Source organism: Panthera onca, chromosome C1, assembly GCF_046562875.1.
Source record: "Panthera onca isolate mPanOnc1 chromosome C1, mPanOnc1 haplotype 2, whole genome shotgun sequence".
NCBI lineage: Eukaryota > Metazoa > Chordata > Mammalia > Carnivora > Felidae > Panthera > Panthera onca.
Window position 1 is genome coordinate 90188223 of NC_138346.1, and position 19668 is coordinate 90207890.

Consider the following 19668-nt stretch of genomic DNA (forward strand, 5'->3'; position numbering starts at 1 on the left):
TGGCTGTAGAGCCTACTTAAAAAAAAAAAAAAAAAAAAAAAGTTTTCTGGAATTGGAGATAAAGCCATGAAACTGAACTACTATGCTGGAATTACAAATAACACATAGTCTGCCCTGACTTTTTTAACAGTCCACGACCACTGGAGAGTGTTCCTCCTCGAATATATTTTCAAGCGAAAAAAAATTTTAAGAACTGATGATTTAGCATACTTGCTTCAGTAACATGGTAGTACCCTTGACCGAATTCCTGAGTACTAAATTTAGGTTAGCAATCAATGCCCACATCTTTAGGTAGCTTCTAGGAAACCATTTGATTCCTAGAGAAGGATGTAGTACTCATATATCGTAACATTGCAGTGATAACTTGTCATTAGAAATATTGACTCTTGACTTCCTTTTACATAGTAGTGTACTTCAATTACAGCTATAAATATCAGCTATTGACAGTTTGGCCTAAACTATATTTAATATAAATGAGTTCAGTTTTTTATCTGCTTCTATACCTGTATAAGAAATAAGGGCTTATGTAAAGAGAAGATCATAATCTTATAAATTCAAGAAGAGTTATCTATGGAATAATAAATATAATTTCAAATTAAGAAAAAAAGTAAACTCCCACTTCAGGAATTAGAATTATATTAGTTTTGATGGTATTTTTAAATCCTAGCTCCTGCTGAATATACCTGTGAAGATAATGTGAATCCGTGTGGAGATGATGCATATTGTAATCAAATAAAAACATCTGTTTTTTGTCGCTGTAAGCCTGGATTTCAGAGAAACATGAAAAACAGACAGTGTGAAGGTATAGTACATTTCCTCAACAGCTTGCTCTTAAATCTTTAGGTAATAAAAGACTCATGAGGCTGCTAAATTGTGAGATGACATGGGACTGATTTTCATCAGAATGGTGTGTGTCTACGGGATACCATTTTACCTACAAGAGTGGAAGTCCTTGGGGTCAAGAGCCTGTTTTGTTTGCATGGCTAAGCTAACCATTTCTGGGGTTACAAAGCCTTTTCTAGAGCAGATTCAGACCTGTAGGAATTTCAATTGTACTGTTACAACTCTGTTTTGAAATGCAAATAACAAAATTGCTGGTTCAGGAACTATTGAAGAATTAGAGACACTTCATGAAAGAACATGTTTATAATGACCCATTTCTCTTGAGTTGTGGCATTTACAGTGCTGCAATAGGTAATTCACTTTAGAGAACTGTGGGCTTTTGTCCTAACACCATGTCTTAAAACAGTGCTTTATATTATCAAGAGTGCCTTCTAAAATTTAAAGACAGGATCTAAGTAAATCTCTGTCAACTTACTTGAGATCATTTAAAACTTGAGCATATAGGATAGCCAGGATCTCACAGTAAATTATAGGTAAATATAACATACGTCAGACCTTTAACTATAGAACCATGAAATACAGACCTATATATACGTACTACCAGTTTCTCCTCTAAATTGATATCATTGTGATTAGAGCCAAACCTAAATTGTGTTAAGTCTGGCTTATCTAGGCTAAATTCAAGTGATAAAGTGCTTTCACCTACCAGCTTTCTTCTCTACTATCTCTGATATTCTGGGATAAAGAAAAATGATTTTGTGTTGTGTTAATCAAAATGAGATTATTGAAATGAATTAATTATATTCACCCAAAAGGGGAAGAAGTATGACCATGTCATATTTATGTACATTTTGAATTATATACTTGTATGGATTATTCATGACATTTTATTTCTCCATTAACATGTTAACACTGAAAATTGACAGCCTAGGTTTTCTCTATTTTAATAAAAAAAAGCAAATTATTTCTCAAGACTATATTATTTATTTTCCCCCAGACACTTTGTATCAATTGTATATAAACGTGCACACACACACACACACACACACCCTCTTCAAGATTTTCATTTCAAATAACATTAATTTTCTAACATTTATTTGTGAATAGTGGGCTCTATTTCTGTATATACTTACTAAATTTAAAACTCCCATTCTCAAAAGTTTCTTTATTTTTAATTATATTCTTTGCAAGCTATAAGCTTCAACTATACTCTTCATTTTAAGTTGCTACAAATCCAGTATTTTTGTTGTGTAAATTAGCAACTTCTGAACTCCAATAAAATTTGTATCTTTACTAAATGAAGTTTTGATGGTAAGGAAAAGCAATTTGATTTGGTACGGAGGAAGGGAAAGACATTACTTTGATTCATAATTCAAAGAATTCAAATGCTTTTGTGTTCTTCCTATATAGCTCAAAAAGAGAATAAGAAATCACTATTTAATGTTAGAGTCAAAACACTTTAATTAGAATACATAAAGGGAAGACAAATTAAAGAAAATAACAGCAGAGAAGTAGAAATGGATTAATAGTTACTATGTGCCAAGCACTGTTCTAGGTACACGACATGTGTGAGATTCTTCCTCTCCCTTCAAAAGTTCACAGTACAGACATTAGTATATACATATATACTAAAAATATATGTGTATTTTTAAGTAATCTCTCTGTGCAACGTGGAATCACAACCCTGAGATCAAGAGTCACATGCTTTACCAACTGAGCCAACCAGACGACACCCTGACATTAGTATAGAGGTGAGAGACAAGGAGAAAATGGTGATTCTGGCCAATATGAGACCATGGGAGGGATTTTGAATCCACATCAAAGGGAAACCAAAAAAATCAAATAACATCCTGTTCAAAGTTACAGGTGTCAAACAAATCAAGTACGTTTATTGTAATGCTTTTTTGATGGCTAAATGCTGATAAGATATACTTTGCCTTATCCCTGGTACAATATTCACTAACAATACAGTTTTCATCTCTTTACCCTACGTTTCAATCCAACACAGAAATGAATTGTTGTGAAAGTACTTAAGTTCACCTTGGGCAAAGTATCACAGTAGAGACAACAGCATCAGAAAGCCTTACACTGTCATTTGCAAGTGTTTGTGGGAAAGTCCTGATCTCTACCACTGAGGCTTTGGAACACAGTTGAGAGTTAAATGAAAGATAATTATTATTGTTCAGCTTATTCTTGAATTTTCTAATTCAAAAGAAGGATTTATCTCACAATTTATTACATAATTAGGGCAACTATACATGATATAAGAAGCAGAGAAATTATGCTGAGAAAGCAGTAATTCACTAGAATAACCTGATGTCATTGCTGGCCCTGCTTAAGCCATTAAAATTAGAGGCATGTGTTAAGCCACAGAATATTGCCTGTGATTTATTTATTTATTACTTACGGTGTATGTATATTTATTTACTTATAGACATTCATAGTTTTGTTGTTTATTTTACATAGCCCTTCTGGTAACATCATCACATCGTATTTTTGAAGCCAGAAGTGTGTTACAAAGTGTAGCTATATCTTCACTTTTTGCCAAGAATTGTGTAAAATGAAGGGAATAAAATAAATGAATAATAATTTAAACCCTCAAGGTACTGACAGTCAAGTAGGGGACATGAATATATGACCACATATATGAAATGTAGTATATACAGGGCTGTAAGAGAGATAAGGTGGAGAAACTATGGGATGGATAGTCACTACCATCCCATGGTGGAGAACAATGAAGGCTTTACTTCAGGTGGATCTTGAGAGATGAGTATAAATTCTCTATGTGAAGGTGGGCAAGAGGATTATGGGACATTATATGATATGTACAAAGGTATGAACATAGGTAATCAGTTACCCGATTAAAAGGAAACCTAAAGAAGTGTTTGTTTTTGTTTGTTTGTTTGAGTGAATGAAAATACTAAGGAAGTTTGAAGAGGTATTTCAATGTTTTGGTTTAAAAAGCAATCAACAAATACTTGATGAGTTATTATAGTGAAACTATTATGAAAAAATAATTGTTATGGCCAGAAAATATGACAAAGCAAGTCACAGACTTGAGATTTTTCAAAAGACAATGAAAGAAATAGCAATAAAAAAGTTGAAGGAAGAGAAATAAATTTGTCTTTTTTGAAATGTGGAAAGAATGGGAGTCTCTTTGGGAGTATGATGATGCTATTTAGAGCTCTTCTCTTCTAGACCTTAATGAATGTTTGGTGTTTGGCACATGTTCCCACCAATGTATAAATGTGGAAGGGTCATATAAATGTGTGTGTGACCAGAATTTTCAGGAAAGGAACAACACCTGCATAGCAAAAGGTAAGGTTTTAACAATTATTTCAAATGCTGTTATAACTGCTATAAAGATCTTATGGGGAAAACAACATTTCATGTTATATTTTAGCCTTAATGCCTGAAAATATAAATAAATCTCTTTAATACTGACCTATTTGCCCAGGTGATTAGTTATCATTCTTAATTAATCTAATCTGGGATAGGTTTTAGACATAACTGTCAAATACATGGTTACTGTTAAGATCACTTTGTGTCTGAAAAATCTGTTCAAAAGGAGGGAAAAGTTTAAAAGCCGATGTGATAGAATATAAAGTATCTTTCTTCATCTACTCTCAGTGTATTTGAGAAATATTTTTATACCAATGAAATAACAGGTTAAAGTTAGCATTATAAGGAGAATGGAATTTTGAGTAAGAATTTTAAAGGTTTTAAAATAAAATCATGCTTTAATTCAGACCTCCTTTACCTAAGACTATAATTTTAAAATGTGAAGTCAGGTATTTGGGGCTTTTTTAGATATTGATTTTAATGCTTTTTTCCTAAACTAATAGTAAAAACTAATGTTTTTTACTAAATAACATTGTAACATATTATTGTTTATAGTACATAATTGGACAACATTCATAGGACAGTTATTATCAGTGGAAAACAACATGATATAGTGGATGGGCTGTAGAGGTAGATGTACTTGAATTTGAATCCTAGTATTGCCCCTCCTTTGCAATCTGTAGCATCGGGGAAGTTATTAAACTCTCTGAGCCTCATTTCCTCATCTGTAAAATGTAAATATGAATCCTTACTTTCCATGACTGCCATAACATAGCTAACATAACCAAGTGAGAACCTGTGGAGCTGAACTATACTTAGTTGTTTGTTCATTTAATTTGCAGATAGTATATATGCAATTCAATCTTTATGGTTTCATTAATATTTTAGTTAATATATTCAGAATTCACATTAGGGTTTTACTCGTCTCAGTATACAAATGACATTAGTATCGTATTGTAGCTGTCAAAACTTCAAGCTATAAGGACCCACGAGCAATACTCTAGACACATTAATGTAGTAAATGCTAATATCATATTATAATAATAAATTAAAAAATATTATAAATACATAAGTATTAGAAGAAGACTCTCCACCTCTTAATTTTAATTTCTTAACCTAAAGCAACTCAGATGCATAAACTAAAATCTCAGGAATGTTTGAGGCTTAATGAGTACACAATGTAACATCTGAATATTGAGAATCAAAGCATTAGAACATTATGCATTGCAATTAATAAAATAGAAATCTCTCTTTATGAATAGGATATATACTACAAACACCTAATTTCTAGCCATAAACTAAGCTTTGCCCTGAGAAAACTGACATCAATAACTTCTTAGAAGTGTCTAGGTTAGCGTGTATTAGAAATAAGTCATGAAGACTAAAACATGACATAAAGTTGGTTGATTTTTATTAAGCAAGAAAATGTGTTAAGAATAATAATTCAAGATAATTTAAAAGTACAATTATTGCTTTTACTTTAGTTGAAATTTACTTTATTTTTGTATTTCATTATAATAATCTCCAGGCTCTGAAGATCAAGTTCTCTACATTGCTAATGACACTGATATCCTGGGTTTTATATATCCATTCAACTACAGTGGCGATCATCAACAAATTTCTCATATTGAACATAATTCAAGGATAACAGGGATGGATGTATATTATCAAAGAGATATGATTATTTGGAGTACTCAGTTTAATCCAGGCGGGATCTTCTACAAAAGGATCCATGGCAGAGAAAAAAGGCAAGCAAACAGTGGCTTGATTGTAAGTAAATAACATTGACTATTTGAAGGCTTATAACCTTCCACCTCCCTGCTTTTTTTGTTTTTGTTTTTGTTTCTTATCTATCACAATATCTGACTATAGGAGGTAACTAATACATTCAATAATTTTTCCCAATATTCTCCCTGTATAAAAATAAAACATTTCCCTACTCATTTATTCTCACAACTGCATATGATTTAATTGTATGATACTATGTTTTTGTTTTTGTTTTTTAATTTTTTTTTCAACGTTTTTTTATTTATTTTTGGGACAGAGAGAGACAGAGCATGAACGGGGGAGGGGCAGAGAGAGAGGGAGACACAGAATCGGAAACAGGCTCCAGGCTCCGAGCCATCAGCCCAGAGCCTGACGCGGGGCTTGAACTCACGGACCGCGAGATCGTGACCTGGCTGAAGTCGGATGCTTAACCGACTGCGCCACCCAGGCGCCCCTGTTTTTGTTTTAATACATTTGCTTTAGCTATACAAGAATAGTAATGAATAATACCTGTTACTTCTAGTGCATTTTATATTTTGTATTATTTAACATTATATTATGATGTGAGTTTTTTTCATCATGATGTGAGATTGGGAATCATTACTTTTTCACATTAGAAAATAAACTGCCAAAAATATGCAGGGAATATTGTTTCATTTTTAACATTATCAGAAATATACTTCTCTTCTAGGGCAAAAATCAACTCAATTGTGTAACCATTTCTTCTGAGTCTTGATAACTGTATTTCAGGGAACATCCAAAACAGAGCAATATTTTTTGCTGGTATATGATGGACATGTTGATTATTGTGGTTATTCCTTTTGAGAAAAAATAAACTAGAACATTTGTTTAGATCTGTGGTTGCACACTATCCTTTTGTTTGTTTGTTTGTTTTAGGGCATGTCAATTTATTGTGTATTTTCTATTTTGAAGTAACCTGGGAGAAAATTGACAGATAAATACTTATTTTTATGGGGCATGGCCCATTCCCATACGACCAAAAAGTCAAGTGCTAAAACAGTTGGATATAATTGAAGCTTTGTATTTGAAAAGAATCAGAAGCACCTATCTGGAAGACTTTACTATCTTTTACAGTGGTATCTACCATAAAAATTTGAACTTCATGAATACCATTTGAATGAAATTTGGAAGGTATTTTTATCAGGTAGATCACAATAATCTGGTTTTAAATGAAGTCATATTAACTTTCTAATTCAGCTTAGATTAAATTAACTTGAGTAAAAATCCATATACATCAGAGTTGTTTCTTCAACTCCTTCCACACCAAAACACTGTTTTATATACCACCTTTAGTTCTATTAAGAACAGTTCTAGGAGAAAGGCAAGAAATTTACTAGATCACTCTGTCTTTCTTCACTCACTCACTTGCTATCAGCCAAAGGTTGGTCAGTCTTAACTAGCTTTAGCTTTCTGTATCCATAAAACACAAATCTGCTTTGCAACAACATTGCTCCTATGGTACCATTTCATCTCTTATTAAAATGAAGTGATAAAGAGTACGTACTGTGGAGTTACATTGCCTGGGTTTTAATTTTGTTCTTATTGCTTATTAGCCTTTTAGCTTCTCTGCCCTCTCTATTTCATGAGGTTTTAGTGAGGAATATATATATGTATATGCATATACACACATGTACTGTATTATGTTAGTGTTAATAGTTCTTGGCACATAATAAGCACTATATAGATGATTGCTATTAACATGATGATGATGTCGATGATGACCATGATGATGATAATTGACAAGATAATTTTCTCTATGATGCATATTATCACATGAAAAATTATTTGTAACTTTTGTCTGAATTTTATTTTCTAAAAATATATCTTGAATTTGATACAATTTTTTCAGTAAAGCTTATTTGATAGTTATTTTAGTTTTGTCCTTGGGGAGATTAATTATAATCAATGTCTTCTAGTAAGCAGAGTTTATTGTAGATCAGAAACCAAATTTGATTACTGTTTGGTAATTAAGATTTTATTCTTACACATAAAAATATATAAATATATGTGTTTTATGTGTATATTATATGTTGATGTGTATATATTTTAATTTTTAATTTTATGACTCTACTATAGAATCTTTTGCAACTAATGGTAAAGCTATTGATTAACGTTTTCCTCATAGGATGTGAAACCTCATTTTATCTTTTAATGGAAGTGATTACATGTGTTGTATCATCTAGGCTTTGTTTTTCTCTCTTTCTTCAGACCTACCCACGGCTAACAGTATTTACTAGGTACATTTTCTAGGATCCCATCATAGCTGATTAAATGTCATGATTTGAAGATTGGAACCTCTGAGCCATGAGTTTTAGGACCATGTTCTAGACATTGAGCACTCCATAGAAATTCCAACCAACACACTGCAAACAAAACAAAACTTAAGGCTATACAGATGAGGGAAATCTTTTAACTTCACTTCCTAAATCTCTTTTGTAACCCTGATACCTCAATATTATAAATATGGAATAAGTCCATTCTTAACATCTTTCTTTTTTAATAATTTATTGTCAAGTTACCTAACATACAGTGTATACGGTATAGTCTTGGCTTCGGGAGTAGATTCCTATGATTCATCACTTACATCCCAACAAGTGCTCATCCCAACAAGTGCCCTCCTCAAAGTCCATCACCCATTTCTCTACCCCTACACACTGTCCCCCTATGAACCCTCAATTTGGTCTCTGTGTTTAAGAGTCTCTTATGGTTTTCCTCCCTCTCTGTTTGTAACTTATTTTTCCTTCCCTTCCCCTATCGTTTTCTGTTAAGTTTCTCAAATTCCACAAATGAGTAAAAACATATGATATCTGTCTTTCTCTGACTTATTTCATTTAGCATAATACCCTCCTCCAGCTCCATCCATGTTGTTGCAAATTCATTCTTTTTCACTGCCAAGTTGTATTCCATGTATATATATAACATACACACACCACATTTTCTTTATCCATTCATTAATGGATGGACATTTGGGCTCTTTCCATACTTCGGCTATTGTTGATAATGCCACTGTAAATACTGGTGTACATGTGCCCCTTCAAAACAGCATCCCTGTATCCTTTGAATAAATATGTAGTAGTACAATTGCTGGGTTGTAGGGTAATTCTGTTTTTAATTTTTTGAGGAACCTCACACTGTTTTGAGAGTGGTTGCACCAGTTTGCATTCCCACCAACAGAGAAAGTGGGTTCCCCTTTCTCCACATCCTTGCGAACATCTGCTGTTCCCTGAGTTGTTATATTTAGCCACTTAACCAGTGTGAGGTGGTATCTCAATGTGGTTTTGATGTGTATTTCCCTGATCATGAGAGATGTTGAGCATCTTTTCATGTGTCTGTTAGCCATCTGGATGTCTTCTTTGGGAAAAGTGTCTATTCATGCCTTTTGCCCATTTCTTCACTGGATTATTTGTTTTTTGGGTGTTGAGTTTGGTAAGTTCTTTTTAGATTTTTGATACTACCCCTTTATCGAATACATCATTTGCAAATATCTTTTCCCATTCTGTTGGTTGCCTTTTACTTTTGTTGATTGTTTCCTTTGCTGTGTAGAAGCTTTTTATCTTGATGAGGTCTCAATGGTTCATTTTTGCATTATTTCTCTTGCCTTTGGAGACATGTAAAGTGAGAACTTGCTGTAGCCAAGATCAAAGAAGTTGTTGCCTGTTTTCTCCTCTAAGATTTTGATGATTTCCTGTCTCACTTTTAGGTCTTTCATCCATTTTGAATTTATTTTCGTGTATGGTTTAAGAAAGTGGCACAGTTTCATTCTTCTGCTTGTTGCCGCCCAGCTCTCCCAGCACCATTTGCTGAAGAGACTTTTTTCCATTGGATACTCTTTCCTGCTTTGTCAAAGATTAGTTGGTCATACATTTGTGGGTCTATTTCTCTGTTCTCTAATCTATTCCATTGGTCCATGTGTCTGTTTTTGTTCCAGCACCAGACTGTCTTGATGATTACAGCTTTGTAGTACAGACTAAAGTCTGGGATTGTGATACCTCCGGCTTTGGTTTTCTTTTTCAACATAACTTTGGCATTTTGGGGTCTTTTGTGGTTCTATACAAATTTTAGATTGTTTCTTCTAGGTCTGTGAAGAATACTGGTGCTATTTTGATTGGGATTGCATTGAAGGTGTAGATTGCTTTGCATAGTACTGACATTTTAACAGTATTTTTTATTCCAATCCATGAGCATGGAATGTTTTTCCATTTTTTTGTGTCTTCTTCAATTCATTCATTAGTTTTCTATACTTTTCAACATACAAATCTTTTCTCTTTGGTTAGATTTATTCCTAGGTATATTATGGTTCTTGGTGCAGTTGTAAATCGGATCGATTTCTTGATATCTCTTTCTTTTGCTTCATTATTGGTGTGTAGAAATGCAACCGATTTCTTTATGTTGATATTATATCCTGCTACTTGCTGAATTCATGTATTAGCTCTAGCAGTTTTTTGGTGGAGTCATTCAGGTTTTCTGTGTAGAGTATCATGTCATCTGTGAAAAGTGAATGTTTGACTTCTTTCTTTGCCAGTTTGGATGCTTTTTATTTCATTTTGTTGTCTGATTGCAGAGCCTAGGACTTCCAACACTATATTAAACAACAGTGGTGAGAGTGGACATCACTGTCATGTTCCTAATCTCAGAGGGAAAGCTCTCAGTTTTTCCCCATTTAGGATGATATTACCTGTGGGCCTTTCATAGATTTTTTTTTTTGATGTAAGGTTATGTTCCTTCTATCCTGACTTTCTGGAGGGTTTTTATTAAGAATAGATGCTGTATTTTGTCCAGTGCTTTTCTCCATCTATTGAAAGGGTCATATGGTTCTTATCCTTTCTTCTGTTACTGTAATGTATCATGTTGATTGATTTGCAAATATTGAACCAGGTGTGCAGCCCAGGATTGGGCTTGATCATGGTGAATAATTATTTTAATATACTGCTATATTTGATTTGCTGGTATCTTGTTGAGAATTTTTTATATCCATGTTCATGAGGGATATTGGCCTCTAACTCTCCTTTGTAGTGGGGTCTTTGGTTTGAGAATCAAGGTAATACTGGCTTCAGAGAATGAGTCCAGAAGCCTTCCTTCCTTTTTTTTTTTTTTTTTTTTTTTTTTGAAACAACCTAGAAGGATAGGTATTAACTCTGCTTTAAATGTCTCGTAGAATTCCCCTGAGAAGCCATCTGGCCCATGACTCTTATTTGTTGGGAGATTTTGATAACCAATTCAATTTCTTTACTGGTTATAGGTCTGTTCAAATTTTCTATTTCTTCTTGTTTGAGTCTTGTTAGTGTGTGGGTGTCTAGGAATTTGCCCATTTCTTCCAGGTTGTCCAATTTGTTGGCATAGAATTTTTCATAGTATTATCTGATAATTGCTTGTATTTCTGAGGGATTTTTTGTGATCTCTCTTCTTTCGTTTGTGATTTTATCTATTTGGGTCCTCTTTTTGAGAAGTCTGGCTCAAGGTTTATTATTGTTGTTTGTCCTTTCAAGAAACCAGCTCTTAGATTCATTGATCTGTTTTACTGTTTCTTTTTTTTTTCTTTTTTTTTTTTTTGGATTCTGTATTGTTTATTTCTGCTCTAATCTTTACTTTTTCTCTTCTTCTGCTGGCTTTGGGCTTTCTTTGCTGATGTGTTTCTAATTCCTTTAGGTATGAGGTTAGGTTCTGTATTTGGGAACTTTCTTGTTTCTTGAGATTGGCCTGGATTGCAATGTATTTTCCTCTTAGGACTACCTTTGCTTCATCCCAAAGTGTCTGGACTGTCATGTTTTCATTTTCATTTGCTTCCACATATTTTTTTTAAAATTTCTTCTTTAATTTACTGGTTGACCCATTCATTCTTTAGTAGGATGTTCTATAACCTCCATGTATTTGGAGGCTTTCCAAAATTTCTCTTGTGGTTGATTTAAAGTTTCATAGCATTGTGATCTGAAAATATGCATGGTAGGATCTCAATCCTTTTATATTTGTTGAAGGCTGTTTTGTGACCCAGTATGTGATTTATTTTGGAGAATGTTCCATATGCACTAGAGAAGAATGTGTATTCTGCTGCTTTTGGATGAAAAGTCTTGAATATATCTGTTAAGTCCATCTGGTCTAGTATGTCATTCAGAGCCACTGTTTTCTTACTGACTTTCTGCCTAGATGATCTGTCCATTGTTGTAAGTGGAGTATTAAAGTCCCCTACAATCACGGTATTGCTATCTACACATTTATTTATGTTTGTGATAAATTGATTTATACATTTGGGTTCCTTCACGTTGGGGGCATAAAAATTCACAACTGTTAGTTCTACTTGAATGATAGACCCCTTAATTATAATATAATGCCCTTCTTCATCTCTTGTTGCAGTGTTTATTTTAAAAATCTAATGTGTCTGATATAAGTATAGCTACTGCAGCTTTCTTTTGACATTCAGTAGCATGATAGATGGTTCTCCAACCCCTCACTTTCAATCTGCAGGTCTCCTCATGTCTAAAATAAATCTCCTGTATGGGCGGCTGGGTGGCTCAGTTGGTTAAGTGTCTGACTTCGGCTCGGGTCATGATCTCACAGTTCGTGATTTCGAGCCCCGCATCAGGCTTCGTGCTGACAGCTCAGAGCCTGGAGCCTGCTTTGGATTCTGTGTCTCCTTTCTCTCTGCCCCTTCTCTGCTCAAGCACTGCCCCTCTCTCTCTCTCTCTTTCTCTCTCTCTCTCTCTCTCTCAAAAAATAAATAAACCTTAATTTTTTTTTTAAATAATAAAATGAGTCTCTTGTAGGCAGCATATAGATGGCTGCTGTTTTTTTTTAATCCATTCTGATACCCTGTATTTTTTGATTGGGGCATTTAGTCTATTTCCATTCAGAATGATTATTAAAAGATATGGATTTAGTGTCATTGTGTTATCTGTAGGTTTCATGCTAGAGGTGATGCCTCTGGTCCTTTGTAGTCTTCGCTGCTTTCCACTCACAGAATACTCCATAGGATCTCCTACATGGCTGGTTTAGTGGTCATGCACTCCTTTAGATTTTGTTTGTCTGGGAAAGCCTTTATCTCTCCTTCTGTTCTGAATGACAGCCTTCTGGATAAAGGATTCTTGGCTGCATTTTTTTCCTATTCAGCACATTGAGTATTTCATGCCACTCCCTTCTGTCTTGCTAAGTTTTAGTAGACAGGTCTACTACTACCCGTATGTGTTTATCCTGGTAGTTTAAGAAGGCACATTGTCCCTACCTGCTTTCAGAATTCTCTCTTCATCTTTGTATTTTTTTCCAGTTTCACTATGACATGTCATGGTGTTGACCTGTTTATGTTGATTTTTAAAGGAGTTCTCTGTGCCTCCTGGACTTGGATGTCTGCATACTTCCCCAGATCAGGGAAGCTCTCAGCTATAATTTGTTCACATAATCCTTCTGTCCCTTTCTCTCTCTTCTTCTTCTGTAACTTCTATGATATGGATATTATTTTGTTTCATTGAATCATTTAGATCTCTAACTCTCCCCTTGTGGTCTAGTAATTTCCTTTCCCTTTTTTTTCTCAGCTTCATCATTTTCCATAATTTTATTCTGTTTCACCTATTCTCTCCTCTGCTTCTTCCGCCACTGCATCTAATTCATTTTGCATGTCATTTATAACATTTCTTAATTCATCATGACTAATTTTTAGGTCCTTGATCTCTGCAGCAATAGATTCTCTGCCATCTTCTATCCTTTTTTTCAAGCCCAGCTATTAGTCTTATGACTATTATTCTAAATTCTTGTTCATATATATTGTTTATATCTGTTTTGAGCAATTCTCTAGCTGTCATTTCTTCCTGAAATTTATTTTTAAGAGAATTTTTCCATTTCATCATTTTGGTTAATTTTTTATCTTTTATGCGTTTTAATAGCTTGTTATGTGTCCTGTACCTGTGAGTACTACTATATTAAAAAGGGGTCACACACTGTCCAGAGCCTGGCATTTCAGTGTTTTTGGAGTGGTTGCATGCACTCTGTTGTTGAATCTTTGGTTGCTTTATCTCACTGCTCGTAGTGGTGGACTGGACCTTCCGCCACGTGTGCTTTGATTTGTTCATTGAAGTAACCCTGGAAGAAAGGAGAAAAGTGGGAGAAGAAACCTTATCCCACACAAAGAGAGAAATGACAGGGGTGGAAAAAAAGACCAGGCAGAGAATCAAGGAAACTATAAGGCTTAATCCAGAGAGAGAGAGAGAGGAATATAAAGAAGGAGATACAGAAAAGGTATAAAAAGAATGGAGTAAAAATGCCTGATTAAACAAACAGACAACCAGAACAGAGAAACAAAGAATGAAAATTATATATATATATACATATATATGAAATATATATATGAAATTATATATATATGTGTGTGTGTGTGTATATATATATATATATATATATATATATATATATGAAATAAGAATTGACCAAAAATCAAATCAGAAACTGAGGCTCATTCCAAAGGAGGAAGAAATAGAGAGTAGAAAGAAAAAGAAGGGAAAAGAGAAATAGAGTAAAAAGAAAAAGGAAATATAAATAATAACAACTTAAAAATTAAAAAAAAAACAGACATCATACAAAACCTCAGGACAGTTGTCCGTTGGTGTCTGGAAACCAGTGACTGTGCTGTCTGTGCTGGTCTGGAGGAGAGGCTGTCTGGTTTGGTCAGTGTCAGTCCCATTCTGGTAGATAAGCAGTTACTTGGCACAGGGTTTGGTGCAAATGGGTGCCACCTCCACTGGGGGCCACTGTCCTGTTTCCTGAAGCCCCACTATGTTGATAATGGGGAGAAAAATGGAGACACCCCAATCTCTCCTCTCTGGACTGGGTGTCTCAAACCAAGCTGTTTAGGCAGCCCTCACAGAGTAGCCTGGGTGGCCTGCTGGCCCTGCTCCACATTCTCCCACACCTCCTAGGTGCTCAGCTGGGATTCAAAACTTGATGTCTTAAAGAACCCTGCTCTGCAGGTACCTGGTTCTGGAGTACCGCCACTCTGCCCAGTAGACAAAGGGCCTCTGGCTGGTGCTTGCAGGGTCTTTTGTCCTGGCAGAGGGGGGTAATCTACCCACTTCCCACAGTACTCAATGGAGGGACTGTTCTCTCCCAGTACATCCCCGAGATTACTTTTGTGCCCTGGGGCCAGTTCCCCTCTCCACAAGGCACAAATACATGCTGGCTCTGGTCCAGAGAAACTCACACAACCCTGAAAACTCCAATCATTAGCTTCTAAGGCTATTTGCAAAGTAGAAACTGGCTTTCTTAATATTTCTCATTCCCCAATCTCTGGTACAGAGAGGTTTTCCTCTTGTCCAAATACAATGCCACACTTCCACAGCCTCTCTCTTCCTTTTGTTTCTCCACCAAAGGGGTTCCCCACTTTGGGCCTACACAGCCCGTTTTATCTCTCCCAATTTGCATACATGCACCTCTGTCCACCCAAGCTGTCTCTTTCTACCTGTAGAGATTTTTTTGTCACTCTGCAGCCTCTATTTCTCATATTCCAAGGGTTCTGGCCTCAATACTGCTGTGTTTGAGGGATGCAGGAAATTCCGCCATCTTCTCAAAGCCAAGAGACTTAACATCTTTTTTTTTTTTTTTACTGGTATTTATTTGTAAGAGAGAGAGACAGAGACAGAGTTGAGTGGTGGAGGGGCAGAGAGAAAGGGAGACACAGAATCAGAAGCAGGCTCCAGGCTCCAAGCTGTCAGCACAAAGCCCAATGAGGGGCTCAAACTCAGTAACAGTGAGATCATGACCTGAGCCGAAGTCAATTCTTAACCTACTGAGCCAGGCAGGTGCCCTGAAGAGACTTAACATCTTAATTTAATGAATAATGTGAATTCTCAAATGATTAAATGACTCATCTATGCCCATTCAGCTATATTGTGACCAAATTTAGAGTTTAACTTGAGTTTTCTGTTACATCTCTTAGTCTCTACTTACTTATTTGAAAAACAACTATCATATCGAAGTAGGAAATTTCTAAAGTTTCTTCCAGATAGTAAATATATATGCTTTCCAAAAAACTGTATGGCATCTAGTTGTTTACTTGGACAATTTGTATTTATTCCTCTGAAATTCAGCTTATGTATAAAGATTTGATGTTTTACCCCTCTGAATTACTCTGCCGTGTATCTGCTTTTTTTTGTTTTTTAATCATTCTCCAGCTAGTCATCCAATAGTTTAATGAGCATGAAATATATTTCATCTTCTAAGTTTTTATGCAAATAAGAAATGATACTGACCTGAGAATTCCCCACCCTTTGGAAAATGAAACTCAAGATTTTTCCCAAATCTGAATATGGAATATTGGTTTCTATCTCTGAATCCATAGGTGAAAGAAAGCAAAATACAAAAATGAAACTATGGATTTTTACTTAAAACTGCTTTATCAGTGAACCAAATGGAAGAAGTTAGCCATGTGATAGTAGGATGTCTTGAAAGCATATTTACAGTTACTAAAAATATTGGAATATTTCCATCCCAGTAAAGTGTAGGAAAATAGTTGTATCAGAAATCAGAAGAAGACTTACTCAGACAACTAAATGTTAACTGAAGTCCATTCCAAAGGAAGGTAGTTTTCAATACGATCTTTTTTTGGAAGTCGTGAAGGGAATAGTCTTCTGTAATCTGTGAAAATGGCTTGAATACTAATTATGATTATAAATTTAAATTTCAAATGCAGTCTAAGTTATTTATAGATAGAAATGCTTATGATTTTCTAGCCCCCTGGGCTATACAAAATGGATGGAGTTTTTTTTTCCTTTAAGAAAATTAAATAATTTAAAACTTAAAAGGCTGACATGATTCAATCTATATGTAAAGCATAATGAGATTTCTGAATTTAAATTTTAGTAGTCAGAACAGAATATGACAGCATTATGCAACAATTGTACATACTTTCTGGCAATTTATCATTTCTAGTATGAAATGCTGTATAGCAAAGTACAGAATGACAAGCACTGTAAAGTAGGTCAATGTTTGGAAAAATGCAAATTACTTTAAAAATACAGATTCAATTTTTACCATTAAAGAGATAAATATTCCTGAGCAAAACAAATGGTTTATCTGATTTACCTGATTTTTGAGAAATGAATATGAGATACCATTTTGGGCACATTCTTTATTGTGGCAGAGGAGGATGTTCAGAATGAACATGCTTACACTTTTATTCATTAATAATCATATATTTTCCTCAACAAGTTGATTAAGCAATTATTTTTTCCTGAAAGCTTTTAAGAAAATATCCAACTTTTATTTCATAGGTTTCAATTTTTTTTTAATGTTTATTTTTGAGAGATATTGAGAGCACAAGTGGGGGAGGTGCAGAGAGAGAGGGAGATAGAGGATCCACAGCATGCTCTGTGCTGAGGGCAGACAGCCCCATGTGGGGCTGGAACTCACGAACTGTGAGATCATGACCTGAGCCGAAGTTGGACATTTAACTGACTGAGATACCCAGGCACCCCAATAGGTTTCAATTTTTTTTAATTTTTTTTTAATGTTTATTTTTGACAGAGAGAGAGAGGGAGAGGCAGAGCGAGAGGGAGACACATAATCTGAAACAGGCTCCAGGCTCTGAGCTGTCAGTACACAGCTGGACACGGGGCTCGAACTCACGGACAGAGAGATCATGACCTGATCTCAAACGACTCGGACACTCAAACGACTGAGCCACCCAAATGCCCCAATAGCTTTCAATTTTTAACTGGAGTTGTAGCTATAAACCTCAAACCCAATATATGGGTTTGTGTGTACATCACACACACATAGACACATAGACACACACATTAGGTGTGCATTAGGTGTGCATATGTACCCACACATAAGTGTATGTGTGTGTATGTGTGTACATATTTTAGCAAAAACTTCAAAGTCTTGTTTTAGGACCTTGGAATACTAGTAGAAATTGATAGGGTTTTTTTTTCATTTTTTAATTTATTTTCTTTATTATTATAAATTTGTATTATTATAAACTCTATCATGAAATTGTCTATTCACTTGGCAAGAATACTTTTCAAGCCATCTGAGTTTATTCAAACAGTTAACAATTACAATCATTTATTATGATTACTTTGGAAGAAATCTAAAACTATCAAACCATTAAATTATTGCCATTTTGTGGCTTGATTATTGTTGATTGCATAAGACAGACACTCAGCAATACGTACTGAGTAGAGTTAAATGGTCCTGTAACAGTTGTAATCAATACTCAAAATTTTACTGAATATAAATTTTATAAGGACTATATAAAACATGATTCCACAATTAATAATTCTGAGGCTATTATTGAATATATTGTATAGCATTTTAAAGTGAACCAGTCCAGTTTTCTCCATACCGAAAGCTTTATTTAAGGAGTTCTGTTTGTTAGGTTTGGTGTTCATTCCTGGGATGTAACATGATAACAGAGTCTTATTTTCTAAGAGGTTTTTTTTTAACGTTTATTTATTTTTGAGACAGACAGAGACAGAGCATGAACAGGGGAGGGTCAGAGAGAGGGAGACACAGAATCCGAAACAGGCTCCAGGCTCTGAGCTGTGAGCACAGAGCCCGACATGGGGCTCTAACTCACGGACTGCGAGATCATGACCTGAGCTGAAGTCGGCTGCTTAACCAACTGAGCCACCCAGGTGCCCCAGAGTCTTATTTTCATAAAGCTTATATTCTGGGGAGCAAAGACAAAGTCAAGTGAACTCATAAATAAATAAATGCCAAAACTTCCAATTTTGAAAATTATATTGCAGGAAATGCAGAATGGACCAAGAAAGAAAAACTCAGATATTCTAAGTCTTCTTTGGATAGGGTGATCAATAAAGGCCCATTTGAAGACAGGAGATTTGAGCTAAGACCTAAAAGATGAGGAGGAAGTAATGTCATTTATGTCTAAGACAACTATTTCACTTTTATGTACAGGATGGATCTGGTGGGGGAAAAGGTGGAACAGAAAGAGACCACATAGGAGGATTGTGCTCCAACCTGGTACACAAATAGTGGTAGGTTGCAGTATTATAGTCTCAAAATGGAAGGAGGTGAGTAGTTTAACTAACAATGTTTGCAGATAGAATGAATGTAGAAAATGAGGATAGGAAGGACTCAAGACCTAGATTTTACAAATTGATGGATTGTGAAAATGGTAAACTATGGGTTCAGTTTTAGTCATGACATCTAAGTGAGAGGCTGTAAGAGACCCACGTGAGTTGCCAAATAGCCAGTGATGTATTCAAGTCTTGATCTTAGTCTCTGGACTGGAGATATACCTTCAGAAATAGAAGAATAGAGGAGATATCTAGAACCAGGAAGAGAGTACAGGTGAAGTAAAGAAGCACTCAGAAGCAAGCTCTGAAGGCAGATTAAAATGATGACAGTGAGTGTGAAGTGTATTAGGAGAATACAAGAGAATGTAGAGACACAGAAACTAAGAGAAGACAGTATTTTGAGAAGGAGATTGCAATTATATTTCTAGCACTGCCAAAGATCAAGTAAATGAGGACAAAGAAGTATTCAGTAAGTTTTGTGACAGATATTAATTAAAGACATTGACAAATGCTGAAAGTCATAGAGGAAGCAGACATCAGAGAACAGTCCGTGGTTCTGCATCACTGGTCCTCAAATGGGGATGATCTCCCACCCCAGGGGACATTTGGCAATGTCTGGAGATATTTTTTATTGTCCCAACTGAGGAGTACTGCTGGCATCATGTGAATATGGTAG

The 19668-nt window shown here is 35.0% G+C and overlaps 1 protein-coding gene across 3 annotated transcripts in view; it reads left to right on the forward strand.

The window, feature by feature from the left end:
* The window catches only part of LRP1B (LDL receptor related protein 1B), a 1899539-nt gene that overhangs the window by 1764367 nt on the left and 115504 nt on the right, over positions 1–19668 (forward strand). For all 3 annotated transcript variants that reach the window (XM_078451331.2, XM_078451332.2, XM_078451333.2), the window contains exons 75-77: positions 668–802; positions 4042–4161; positions 5714–5955. In XM_078451331.2, coding sequence (XP_078307457.2) covers positions 668–802; positions 4042–4161; positions 5714–5955 — 497 coding nt within the window. The remainder of the gene's footprint in view (positions 1–667; positions 803–4041; positions 4162–5713; positions 5956–19668) is intronic.